We start from the raw sequence: 13,661 nt of genomic DNA, 5'->3' as shown, positions 1-13,661 counted from the left end.
CACACACAAAATTGTAACGCTACGTAATATCCTGTAGTTAAATTTATTGATAATATATACACGTAATAATTACATATATGTACATATACTCAAACTTTCTTTTTTTTTTTTTTTGAGGAAGATTAGCCCTGAGTTAACTGCTGCCAAGCCTCCTCTTTTTGCTCAGGAAGACTGGCCCTGAGCTAACATCCATGCCCATCTTCCTCTACTTTATATGTGGGACGCCTACCACAGCATGGCTTTTGCCAAGCGGTGCCATGTCAGAACCCAGGATCCGAACCGGTGAACCCTGGGCTGCTGAGAAGTGGAACGTGCTAACTTAACCGCTGTGCCACTGGGCTGGCACCCTCAAACTTTCTATAAAGGAGAAATAAAAGGAAAGTAATAAAATAGTATATTTTTTAATATGTGCTCAGGCACAACTAGAATCCATAATGAAATATCCTGACCGATATAGATATGTCCCATAGCCTCCCAAATTTCATGAAAATGAAGTTAGTTAACATGTTTTTCTGAAATAGTGAATGGCCCTGAAAGTTCCAAACAAAATAAGGTACTGCCTTCTCTCATTTACATGATGGTTGCATGCCTAGAAAATTCAAGATACATTAAAACTGCTAAAAAGTACTTGTGTTTATGTATAAAACAGAGATTCTGAGCTCACATCATTATAAAGTTTTTCACCAATGTACACATCTGGTAGGACATTCTAAAGTCACATAAGACAGAACAAGTCTTTGTTGTGTGTCTTGCGAGATATTTGACATATCTAGCCCCTGGCCACTAAATATTGAGAACTTCCCCTACCATGATTGTGGAACAATAACAAAAATCCTGCCTCCAAAAATTTTCAAAATGCTCTCTAGGGGATAGTACCATTCCTGGTTGATGACCTCTGGTCTAATAGAAGTCCTTCCACCTAGAAACATGACTGTATGGTATAAGGATGATGACCACATATTTCTTTAGAAACTATAAAAATAAAACTAACCGTTCTTTACAGTAATAGAAGAAAGAGAGAGAGAGAGGAGGGATATGGTGACTTTTGATATTCAGCCTGAAAGGCTCAAGGAGGGTGGCTAATGAGAGGAAGTGTGTAGGGTTGGGAAAACTGTCTTAGATTGGGTCCCCTTGGAAACAGACTCTGATAAAGAGAGTTTCATGCAGAAGGTTTATTTGGGAGTGTTCTTGAGAGAGCTACCTGTAGGGAAATGAAGAAAGCAGGATTGAACAGAGGGAGTGGCTGACACAATGTGGTTGCACCTGAGTACTCAACTGATCCTAGGATTCTAGAAAGTTTTGGAATGGAGATCATTCTTTCAAGTTGTCCCAAATTAAGGCAAAGGGGCCAGGACTTGTATCCCTGAACCAACCGATCATTGATAGTTTGACGTGGCTGAGGTAATTTCCAGTCAGGGAGGCAGCTGTAAGCCATCAGCAACTGCTCTTCCTAGCAGCTGGGAAATAGGCTCATGACCCGAAAGAGAGGATCTGGGTGAAGCACTGTGGTGTCTACTATAGTTTACCACTTGCACTGTTCAAATCCATACTTCTTATGGCTAGTTTACCTAGTTGGGGGAAAGCTTCTATAGGATTCTGATTGGTATTATTTCTTGGGGGAACTGTAAGAGAAGGTTTAGTGGTTTACTGTTTAGAAGGTTTACTGCTGCAATTGGTTTTGAGGCTCTGATGGATTCTTACCCGCTCCTGCACCACTAGTTCTAGATTGTCCTCGCCTTTGGAGAGCACCTCTACTGGTCTAGGCAACTGGATACTAGGATGACCCAGACCTCGACCTGACTGTCCCCTTGGTTACCGTGCCTTTCTCAGGCTGTGGCTGCTATACTTTTCTGTTTACTGTTAAAACTGAACATGGGAGCAGCAATAGTAAATGAATGCAAAAATAGTCTTCCTGCCTCCCATGTATAGCTACAGTCCTTCCCCCTCCATCACAGTCAATTACTCCTGCCAGTATGACAACATTTTCTTGCCTACTTGTCTCTTGCTACACAGACTCCAAAGTTCAAGGGGAATTCTTTTTTTTTTTTTTTTTTTTTTTTTGAGGAAGATTAGCCCTGAGCTAACTGCTGCCAACCCTCCTCTTTTTGCTGAGGAAGACTGGCTCTGAGCTAACATCCCTGCCCATCTTGCTCTACTTTATACGTGAGATGCCTCCACAACGTGGCGTGCCAAGCGGTGCCATGTCTGCACCCAGGATCCAAACCGGCGAACCCCATGCCGCCGAAGCGGAACGTGCGCACTTAACCGCTGCACCACTGGGCCGGCCCTCAAGGAGAATTCTTACTGTGACCCCTGGAGGAAGCATTACACCTCTTGTTTCCAGGACCCCTAGACCTTAAAACCAAGTTCCCCACGTAGGGGCTGGCCCCATGGCTGAGCGGTTAAGTTGGTGTGCTCTGCTTCGGCGGCTCAGGGTTTCACTGGTTTGGACCCTGGGCACGGACATGGCACCACTCATCAGGCCATGCTGAGGTGGCGTCCCACTAGCACAACCAGAAGGACCTACAACTAGAATATACAACCATGTCCTGGGGGGCTTTGGGGAGAAGAAGGGGAAAAAAAAGAAGAAGAAGATTGGCAACAGATGTTAGGTCAGGTGCCAATCTTTCAAAAAAAAAAAAAATTCCCCATGTAGTTCACTAGGAGTGAAGATAAGTGATGGCTACTTGATTTCTATCCTAGATGTGTATAATTAATTCCTAGATCCATATAATCTACCTGTTGGGAACACAGAATCATACAGTGGTCATTGATTTAGGGTATATATGATGTTCTGAAGGGTAGTGCCCCATCCTGGGTTTCATCTTGAAGCTGGCACCTCATCTGTGAAGCCACAGAACTGCTCTATGAGACTGGTGGCCTCTGAGTAGGGCAGTATAAGACCAGTGGATCCTTTGGTCATGTGCCACCTGTCACTCCCCCTTTAATGTGGATCCCTTGTTGATGGATCAAGTACTCTGTAAGTCCTTGGAGAATGGTATTAGCGAAGACCCTATGGTCAGGATAGGCAAACGTATACTCAGAGTATGTGTCAATCCCAGTTAAAAGTGATGGAATCTAGTGTTCCCCAACTTGACCCTAAGTGACTGCTTGTTTTCCTCAAGGGATAGCACCATATCAGGGACTTAGTATTTGTTAATGGCAGTTGGCCATTGGCAGCAGCAGTAGCTAGTTCAGCCTTACTGAGTAGGAGCTCCTGTTGTGGGGCCCATGAATAGCCTCTATTCCTACCACCAGTTACTCCATTCAGTATATCCATTGTTCAGAACTGGGGAGGCTGATGACAGGCAGTGGCTGAGTCATTCTGCCTCCTTGGTTGTTCACTACCTCATCTGTGATGAATCCTTTCTGGTGGGCAGTAATGTATGATACAAAGATCTTTACACTTCAAGACTACCCACAAAGGTCCATCCACATCTCATCCTCGGACCTTCTTGTCCCTGATCTCCCACTCTTTGTCTTTTCAAGCCCCTGACCAACCAGCTAGGCCATTTGCCACTGCCCATATGATTGTATAGTCTCACCTTCTCTTTCCGCACAAAGTGGTTGACCAGATGTACTGTTCAAATCTGTCCACTGGGAGGATTTCCTCTCACCACTGTCTTTCAGGGCCTCTCCTGACTGGGACTGTAAAGCATCAGCAATTTTTGGCTTTTACTCACATACCATGCAAATCATCTGTGAACCAAGCTTAGACTTTTTCCTTCTCTGATCTCTCATCACAAGAGATCCCTTCCATAGACTGAATGCATCCCTCCAAATTCCTATGTTGAAACCTAATCTCCAATGTGATGATATTTGGAGGGTGGGGCCTTTGGGAGGTGATTAGGTCATGAGGCAAGAGCCCTCATGAATCAGATTAGTTTCCTTATAAAAGAGACCTCAGATCCCCCTTGTCCCCTTTGCCATATGAAGATGCAACTGTCTATGAACCAGCAAGTGGGCCCTCACCAGACACTGAATCTGCCGGCAACTTGGTCTTGGACTTCCCAGCCTGCAGAGCTGTGAGAGAGAAATTTCTGATGTTTATAAGCCACCCAGTCTATGGTATTTTGCTATAGCAGTCTGAATGGACTAAGACAATCCCCAATAGCGTCATAGGTGTGAGCTGAGAGAGATGCAAATACAACACTGCCGAATGATATGAGAGTCTGTACCACTTGCTTTTCAGCTTGCTTGTGCCCTCTGACCTTGCATATGCCTGATCCCAAAGATGCCACTTCCATTTTACAATGTGTTCTTGCTGGGCTCACCCTTCCTAATGGCATGGAGGATCTGATAGAGTCCACCTTGTGATGGGAAGTTGTGGTTACTTGGTCACTTGGACTGTAGTCAGGTTCTCTGTCTCTGTTTGAATCCAGTAGCACTCCAGGAGCTGTTTTTCAAATGGTATGTATTTCTCTGCTGCAGATAGCTTGGCCTTGCTCCAGGGTCCTAGGGGTCTATCTTAGGATTCTCCTCTTAGAGCTTGCCAAACCACACACAGCATCTTTTCCTACCTAACACAGATATGCTAGTCCCATAGGGTCTGCTGGGTCATGTGGCTGCAGAGGCCTCTTCTCTCTCCTTTTGGATCCACTCAAAGTTGACAGACCTCTGTGTCAGCTGGTAAATTGGTTAGAGTTGTATTCTAAAATGTGAAATGTATTGCTCTAGAATCCTAAGAAGATTGGTACTGTACTTCTTTGTTAGTGGTGGGAAGTGTGAGAAGCAGTAATTGGTCATTTACTTTGGAGAGGATATCCCAGCATGTCCCAGACCACTGGACCTCTAAAAACTTCACCACTGTGGCAGTTTCCTGAGTCTTTGTAGGGTTTATTTCCCACTCTCTGAATACATGTATCTTTCCAGGGTCTCCAATGTACTTGCCACTTCTTGCTCTTCTGGTCTGATTAGCACGATGTTATGGATGTAGTGGACCAATGTAATGTTCTTCAAAATGTCCAGATAGTCAAGGTCCCTTCAGATTTTATTATGATAGAGGGCCAGAGAGTTAACATAGTCCTGGGGCAAGACCATAAGTATATATTGTCCGTCCCATGTGGATGCAAACTGCTTCTGATCCTCCTTTCCTCTCTGATTGGGATGGAAAATAAAGTGTTTACCAGATTAATGGCTGCATATCATCAATCAGAGGCTATATTAAACTACTCTACAAAGTTACCTTTTGGGACACAGTAACTGCAATCAGAGTTACAATTTGGTTAAGTTTATGGTAGACCACTGCCATCTGCCATCATCTATCCAGTTGGTTTTTTTTTTTTTTTGAGGAAGATTAGCCCTGAGCTAACTGCTGCCAATCCTCCTCTTTTTGCTGAGGAAGACTGGCCCTGAGCTAACATCCATGCCCATCTTCCTGTACTTTATATGTGGAACGCCTACCACAGCATGGCTTGACAAGTGGTGCCATGTCTGCACCTGGGATCCAAACTGGTGAACCCCGGGCTGCCGAGAAGTGGAACGTGCGAACTTAACCGCTGCACCACTGGACCGGCCCCCTATCCAGTTTTTGTAGGAGCCAAACTGGTGGTATGACAGGGGCCACATCTGTATATTTTTTAAAAAATGATTATTATTTTTTTATTGATTTATAACATTGTGTAATTTCAGGTGTACATTGTTATATATCAGATTCTGGATAGACTGCATTGTGCTCACCACCAATAGTCTAGTTTTTATCCATCACTGTACATATGTGCCCTTTTACCCATTTTGCCCAACCCCCAAGCCCTTTGCCCTCTGGTAACCACTAATTTGTTCTCTTTATCCATGCATTTGTTTATCTTCCACATATGAGTGAAATCATACAGTGTTTGTCTTTCTCTGTATGGCTTATTTCACTTAGCATAATACCCTCATGGTCCATCCATGTTGTTGCAAATGGGACAATTTTGTCTTTTTTTATGGCTGAGTAGTATTCCATGGTATATTTATACTACATCTTCTTTATCCATTCATCAGTTGACGGGCACTTGGGTTGCTTCCACATCTTGTCTAATGTGAATAATGCTGCAAGGAACATAGAGGTGCATAAATCTCTTTGTATTGTTGATTTCATGTTCTTTGGATAAATGCCCAGTAGTGGGATAGCTGGGAGTATGGTATTACTATTTTTAATTTTTGAGAAACCTCCGTATTGTTTTCCATAGTGGCTGCACCAGTTTGCATTCTTGTCAGCACTGTTTGAGTGTTCCCTTTTCTCTACATCCTCTCCAACACTTGTTTTTTTTTTTTGAGGAAGATTAGCCCTGAGCTAACGTCTGCTGCCAATCCTCCTCTTTTTGCTGAGGAAGACTGGCCCTGAGCTAACATCCATGCCCATCTTCCTCTACTTTATACACAGGACGCCTACCACAGCAGGGCTGGCCAAGCGGTACCATGTCTGCACCCTGGATCCGAACCGGTGAACCCAGGGCTGCTGAGAAGTGGAACGTGCGAACTTAACTGCTGCACCACTGGGCCAGCCCCTCTCCTGTGTTCTTTAAGTCTTTGGGGGTAGCACTAATCTCTTCCATTTTCCTAGGGTATGGTAATATTTTTATTTATTATCTTGGTGCGGGGAAGTTTCAGGCCTACAGTTGGCCTTCATCACTTACTCCCCCTATCAAGAAACTAGTGTGAGTGTTCTGCAACTTCAAAGTGTTAACCTGGAAGAAAACACTTAACAGTAAGAGGTTCAAGGAAAGGTGAAGTTTATTTCATCCAGTTATAGCCTGCAGGCTGGGGAAGCACCAACCCAAGGAGGTCTTAAATGGGTGTTCCAAAGGGGAAGGGTAGGGGTAATATTATATAGGCTGAAACCACAGGATGTTGGCGTCAGTCCAAATTCTATAGCAACCATTGATGAAAAACAGGGTCTGCAGACATAGTCTGGTGGTCTAACCATTGGCGTCATTCTATCTCTGTCTTTATCTTTTTTTTTTTTTTTTTTTAGATTTTATTTTTTTCTTTTTCTCCCCAAAGCCCTCCGGTACATAGTTGTGTATTCTTCGTTGTGGGTTCTTCTAGTTGTGGCATGTGGGACGCTGCCTCAGCGTGGTCTGATGAGCAGTGCCATGTCCGCGCCCAGGATTCGAACCAACGAAACACTGGGCCGCCTGCAGCAGAGCGCGCGAACTTAACCACTCGGCCACGGGGCCAGCCCTCTGTCTTTATCTTAATCAGCATAACAGGGACATTAGTAAAAGGTCAGTAGCAAAACAAAATATTACAAATTAGGGATCAATGGTTATATATCCATTGCTCAAGTTTCCATTTCTCCTGAGAAACTGACGTGGGTCAACAGAAAAGAATTTAGGCCTCAGTTAGCAAGAGAGAGTCCATTGTCTTTTGTAACATTTAGGAAAAGGATGTCCATATCAGTTATATGATAGAGTATTGGGTGGATCACTGGGTGGATCCATGGTCTCAGTGAATATACTTTGAAACAGACCTGAGCCAGGAATCAATTTATTATCTGGACCCCATATGATCCTACTCTTTTTTTTTTTTTTTTTTTTTTTTTGAGGAAGATTAGCCCTGAGCTAACTACTGCCAATCCTCCTCTTTTTGCTCAGGAAGACTGGCCCTGAGCTAACATCCATGCCCATCTTCCTCTACTTTATATGTGGGATGCCTACCACAGCATGGCTTGCCAAGCGGTGCCATGTCTGCACCTGGGATCCGAATCGGCGAACCCCGGGCCACTGAGAAGCAGAATGTGCAAACTTAACAGCTGCGCCACCGGGCCGGCCCCTAAATATATTCTTTTTATTTTTATTTTATTTTTTTGAGGAAGATTAGCCCTGAGCTAACATCTGCTGCCAATCTTCCTCTTTCTGTTGAGGAAGACTGGCCCTGAGCTAACATCCGTGCCCATCTTCCTCTACTTTATATGTGGGATGCCTACCACAGCATGGCTTGCCAAGTGGTGCCATGTCCGCACCCAGGATCCGAACTGGCGAACCCCGGGCTGCCAAAGCGGGCTCCTACTTTTAACAAGAGGCTGTGGTAAACTTTGGGTTGTCAGCTATCAATGTTAATTTAGATCCTTTGTCCAAAAATCCTCAAAAGTTCTGAGTATTCTCCCTTTTCTTCATAATGGTTATCAACATAAATGACTTGTTTTGGCATTTTTACTTTCCTAAGAGTGGGCCATTATTTTCCCCAAGCCTCTTAGAACCATCCTATAAGTGTATTCACCCCATATCCCAGGCATCTTGCCAAGAGGTTAAATCCTGTATCACAGGAGAGTGCTCCCATATCAATAAATTCTTCCATATCTAACTTTTTGTTGCACCTCCCTTAATCCAGAGCTCTCAGTATCCAGTTCTATGTATAATGCTACCAAATTCTGCAGGTACGCATGAGCCAGATCCCTGAAGCTCCTTTAGCATATATTCCCTCTCTTTTCTTAGTAGGCCAACATCCTTTTTGGGACTCTGCCAGAATTCGTTCCCTATTGGTCCTGTTGCTAGGAAAGCAGGTGGAGATAGATCCTTTAGGGGTGAGTGCTGTCTTGTAAAGCACCTGCCTCCTTTGAAGCCTTTGTGTGATCTTTATGCAAGCCGGGAATGGGCCAATTCTGCAGGCTCAGAGGGTTCAGAGGAATCTGGGGATTCAAGATTCTCAGTTTCATCTAACCAGATCTCCCTAACTCAAGTGTCAGGATCCTACCCTTGTTGTTTCAGGACCCTAAACTTGGCATAGGAAATCTACTGGGGTTGAGAATTCAACCTTCTCTAAAACTCTGCTACTCATACAATTAAGATTTGAGCTGGTCCTCCTCTCTGATGCCCGCTGGATGCAAGAGATTAAAGGTTTCCTTAAATGCTGTCAAGGGGGCCTGATGGCTTTCAGAGTCTGACTTGATTTGGTGATCAGTTCTATGGAGCTTATAGTTAGCATTTCCCGCACACCTCTCAAGCGCCAGAGATATTGCACTAGTGCGTATCCTTTCAAACACTAACCCCTTCCAATTGATCCCTGCTGACAACTTTAATAATTGTATCACTTCAGCAAGCTAGAGACTATCCATACTCCACCTACTACCATGATAGTGTTCTTTTTGTCAGCTAGCAGGCAAATAATCTATCACCCAAATCCCATTTTAGAGTTTGCTTGCTAGAACCACTCCTGACACCAAGTGTCTTAAATTGAATTCCCTGGAAAAAGACTAAGATGAAATGATACATGAACAAGGCTTATTGGGGAGTGTTAGTGCTTTCAGGAGATACACATGTAAGGAAGTGAGGAAGACAGGACTGGGCAGAGGAGGAAACTGACACACAAGATATAACAGAGGCCTCAGCTGATTCTATGGGGAAATTTGGAGCTGGAATGGCCCTTGAGAGTTGTCTCAAACTGAGGCAAAGAGGCCAGGTCTTCATATCTCTGCATCAGCCAGTCGCTGACATGGGCCCTAGGGTAGGGCACGTAACCTTGGGTGAGGCAGTTTCCTGCCATGGAAGGCATTGCCTTGAGGGAAACAGCTGTGTGCTATCAGCGTCTGATATTCCCAGCAGCTGGGGAATGGGTACATTGGCCCCAAGGAGGGGATCTGGGTAGAGCACTATAGTATCCACTAAACCCAGTAAAGAAGTATCGTTGCACATAGATATGCCCAGGACTGTGCTAGAGCCCATGGGGTTACATGGCCCAACCCTTGAGACAGTATAACTATAAACTATAGACAGTATGTTAAAAATGTGTATATTGTCTGTTTCCACCTACTAGAATATAAGTTCTAAGAGGGCAGGGACCGTGTTTTGTTTACCACTGTTTCCCCAGCATCTAGCACTTGATTCATAGTTGAATGAATCTAACTGGAGGCCTGAGATATGAAGAAGTAAGAAGTGGCTACGTGTTACGCAGAATAAGAGCAGCAAGCATCCAGAGGCGGGGAGATGGGGCTCAGCATGAGTGTGAAGCTCTCATCTGGAGCCATGGCAAGAGACACAAAGACTCTAATCAAGGTGAGACTCTGCATGAGGGAAGTATAACCATTCAAAGTGTGGGTTTTATTCTTGTAGTCTATGGTTTCCAGCCCAGTCTCTTTGGATGCCTATTGAGTTTTCCAAGCATCGGAATGGTTTGAGGAAAGGTTTCACATTCCATATGAGGGGCACTGTGGAGTATCAGATGGAGAGTCAGAAGACCTGGATTTGAGTTCAGACTCAGCCATTAACTAGCTGTGTGGCCTTGGGGAGTTCTAAGGCTCTTTCAATACCCTCAACGTTTAGAGTAGGGAGCAGTAATACTACTTTACGCAATTGTCTTGAGGACCAAGAGAACTAATGTATCTGGAGCAGGGTACTTCCCTCAATCTGTCAGCATAGGGGGAGGCTATTCCTAGGAAGGACAGTGATGAAAGAAAAAGGAGACAGAGCCTGGGCAAACTCCAGGCTCTGGTCATGTACAGAGCCTGCCCTTGGACATTCTCCAATTATCTCTATCCTCCCTAGCGCACATACGTGCACAAACCCTGCACCAATTAGCTGCTCTTCAGGAGCTGAGCTAATTGGTTTTAAAGTCTTTTCCTTATCTTTTTCCCTGGCAGGCAACAGCAGTGTACTAGCAGTGTGCCTGTTCAGACGGAGGGAGCAGTGACCAGACACAGGTTGTCTTCACCATGGCCCACACTCAGCCTCTGGCCGAAGTCAAGGACTGGTTCCGGATCCGCAACCTCCTAGCCCGACAGTGCCTTGCAGAGTTTCTGGGTGTGTTTGTGCTTATGGTAAGCAGGGTAATTGGGGCAAGGAAAGGAGAGGTGGGCAAAAGTTTTGGCTCTTCTGGTGTCCTTTTCTCTTCCTCCCAGTGTCCTGCTTCTATTCAACTATCTGTCATTTCTCTTGTCCCAGCTCTTTTTTATTCCTCTCATACTCCCTCATTTTTATTCCTGTCCCTTTCCATCTCTCACCCTCCTTCTCTTTCTTTACTTTTCCTCCACTTTTCCCATTTCTTTTCCTTTCTCTCTTTCTGCTTTTCTCCCTTCTCTGCTCATCCCTGATGTCCATTCATCTCTCTTGGCTGCTCTCCTCGCCTTCCCATCTCTCTTTCCTGTTGGTCCACCGGGCTCCCTATCCCTGATTCCCTGTTCCTCATCTTCTCTCTCCCCAGCTCCTTACCCTGGGGGCTTCGGCCCAAACTGTCACCACTGGAGAAACCAAAGGCAACTTCTTCACTTTGTTTCTGGCTGCCTCTCTGGCTGTCGTAATAGCCATCTACGTGGGTGGAAATGTCTCAGGTGAGGAGAGTGGGGTCTGGTCATCAGAGCGGGTAGGATGTGCATGTGAGTGTGGGTATATGATAATGGGGAAAAGGCATATCTTTGGTGACTCACGGACATTATCTCCTTGAGTTTGACCAGTGCCCTGGACTGAGATATGCCGTTGTCCCTATCCAGCCCCTCCCCATTTGTATCTCTCCATCTCCCTTGTCACATTAATCCTCTGCTCACCTAGACAGATTTATGTGGCGAGGCATTAGGGTAAGTGCGAACTTCTGTGTCCCCCACCTGAAATCCTCTGGGGTTCATCTTTTCTCAGGACCTCAGCTGCTTGTCTCTCAGACACATACTGAATCAGTGTGCCTGGCTGGAGCCTTGAGATACAAACACTGTAGTGGAAAGAGCAGACAGACCCAGGCTCAAACCTTGGCCTCTCTGTGTGACCTTGACAAGTTGCTTAACCTCCTTGAGCCTCAACTTCCTAGTCTATATGATGGGAATAGTAATATCTGCCTTAAGAGTTGCAAGGAGGAGTAGCAGTGTTATCTGATGAGAGTGCCTGGCAGTGACACTTAATGCATGTTGGTCTTCTTTTCTTGATCCTTGAAGGGGCCCACCTGAATCCAGCTTTCTCCCTGGCCATGTGTCTCCTGGGACGACTCCCCTGGGCCAAGCTCCCCATTTACTCCTTGGTGCAGCTGCTGTCTGCTTTCTGTGCCTCTGGAGTCACGTATGCTCTCTACTACGGTAACAGAGGGAACAGGATGGGGGGCACCAGTATGTGGGCAGGGGTGCCTCAGAACAGTTTTGAATGACCAAAGATGGAAATCCTGGGTGGCCCTCTACCCCACAGATGCCCTACAGAACTATACAGGTGGGAATCTGACAGTGACTGGCCCCAAGGAGACAGCCTCCATCTTTGCCACCTACCCTGCCCCCTATCTGTCCCTGAACAATGGCTTTTTGGATCAGGTAGGTGTGAGGGGGAGAGCTGCGAGAGCCCCAATCTTTCCCTTGTTCCCTGGGACCCCAGCCAATGGTTCAGGCTCTGGGTGCAATGTGGGGTTGTGTCCATCTTTGCACCACCACCCACCTCAGCCGTCTGTGTTGGACAGTCAGATGACATGGGGTGGTGGCCTGGAGTCTTTGGGTGAGAGAGGGCAGATGGAGTATCCGGCAGCTAATGGGAGCCCCTCTGCCTCTGTCAACTCCAAGGTTCTGGGCACCGGGATCCTGATTGTGGGGCTGTTGGCCATCCTGGACAAACGGAACAAGGGAGTGCCTGCAGGTCTGGAGCCCATAGCAGTGGGGCTGCTGGTCCTGGTCATTACGCTAACCATGGGCGCCAACTGTGGGTCCCCACTCAATCCTGCCCGGGACCTGGGCCCACGGCTTTTCACCTACGTGGCTGGCTGGGGCCCTGAAGTCTTCAGGTGGGAGATGGCTTCCTCTGGTGCTGTCCTTCTACTCACCTCTCTCTGCTAAGGGCTCTGTCCCTGGCTCCCCAGCTCTCTCCTCCTAAATAGGTCTCTTGGCTTCTTAGGACAGTGTCCCTCTTCTAAGCCCCAGTTCTCTCTTTCTCTTTTGCCTCCTTTTCTCCTTCCCCCCTTTTCACTGAAACCTAAGTAAGATTTCACTAAAGTAAGATTTGGAGGTTGTGTTCATCATCTTACCTCTTTGGGGTATTAATGACCTCGTCGGCAAAATGGGTATTCAGATAATTTCCTAAGACAAGCTCTCTGGGGTCTCCTTCTCTCTAAGTGCTATGGTTTAGTGCCAAGACACCCTAGCTCTTCCTGGTGTCTATCACCCTGGGCATTGCTTTGGGGAATGCTCTTGTTACTGCGCCCAGTCCTTTGGGGGAAGGCTAGGGGAGTCACCCCTGATATCTTTTTGTGCTTCTTTTGCAGTGCTGGTAATGGCTGGTGGTGGGTGCCTGTGGTGGCCCCTCTGGTGGGGGCAACACTTGGCACAGCCACATACCATCTGCTGGTGGCTCTGCACCACCCTGAGGACTCAGAGCCAGTTCAGGATCTAGAGTTTGCCCAACATAAAACTTCAGACTTGGAAACTCCTGCCTCAGCTCAGATGCCGGAGTGTAAGCTATGATTCTGACATGACAGCCCTCATCTCCCTCATGGATACTGGACCAGGCCAGAGACCCAGGCCTGGTGACAAGACATTCTTTCTCTTTATCAATACACGAGGCTCTAGGCAGCTTTTCTGTTCTTAGCTAGGTATCGCTTCCTCCTAACCTGAGGAGGATGCCTAGACAGGGAGAACTGGAGGAGGATAAGGTCCCGGGACCCAGGCTCTTCCTCCTCTTACCCCACAAAGCAGGTTTTCGGACCCTGAGGGCTTCCCGGGACGTAGTTCCTCAAAATAACCGCCAGAGGGTGCGCAGCCTGGAAGCCGGATTGGGAAGGCTAAGGGA

General features: G+C 46.3%; 1 protein-coding gene across 2 annotated transcripts; it reads left to right on the top strand.

Annotated features, from left to right (window-relative positions):
• The first annotated feature begins 9,789 nt into the window (after nt 1-9,789).
• Nucleotides 9,790-13,336, top strand: AQP10 (aquaporin 10). 2 transcript variants are annotated; one of them, XM_008526914.2, is made up of 7 exons: nt 9,790-9,974; nt 10,559-10,735; nt 11,119-11,245; nt 11,837-11,974; nt 12,081-12,199; nt 12,443-12,660; nt 13,138-13,336. In XM_008526914.2, the coding sequence occupies exons 2-7, from the start codon at nt 10,631-10,633 to the stop codon at nt 13,334-13,336; spliced, it is 906 nt and encodes a 301-aa protein (XP_008525136.2). In that variant the 5' UTR covers nt 9,790-9,974; nt 10,559-10,630. The 2 variants fall into 2 exon arrangements, with proteins under 2 accessions (XP_008525136.2, XP_008525135.1); XM_008526913.2 differs by lacking the exon at nt 13,138-13,336 and having other exon boundaries at nt 12,081-12,840.
• The last annotated feature ends 325 nt before the right edge of the window (nt 13,337-13,661 follow it).

This window comes from Equus przewalskii, unplaced genomic scaffold, assembly GCF_037783145.1.
Source record: "Equus przewalskii isolate Varuska unplaced genomic scaffold, EquPr2 ChrUn-10, whole genome shotgun sequence".
NCBI classification, from domain to species: domain Eukaryota; kingdom Metazoa; phylum Chordata; class Mammalia; order Perissodactyla; family Equidae; genus Equus; species Equus przewalskii.
Note: the sequence above shows the minus strand (reverse complement) of the source record. Positions and strands in the feature narration are given on the sequence as shown.

Bases quoted from the DNA above. Each gene is read 5' to 3' on its own strand.
- AQP10 (XM_008526913.2), top strand. From the start codon at position 10,631: ATGGCCCACACTCAGCCTCTGGCCGAAGTCAAGGACTGGTTCCGGATC. The intron at 10,736-11,118 runs GTAAGCAGGGTA...CTCTCTCCCCAG, and splicing joins TGGGTGTGTTTGTGCTTATG to CTCCTTACCCTGGGGGCTTC. The intron at 11,246-11,836 runs GTGAGGAGAGTG...TGATCCTTGAAG, and splicing joins CGTGGGTGGAAATGTCTCAG to GGGCCCACCTGAATCCAGCT.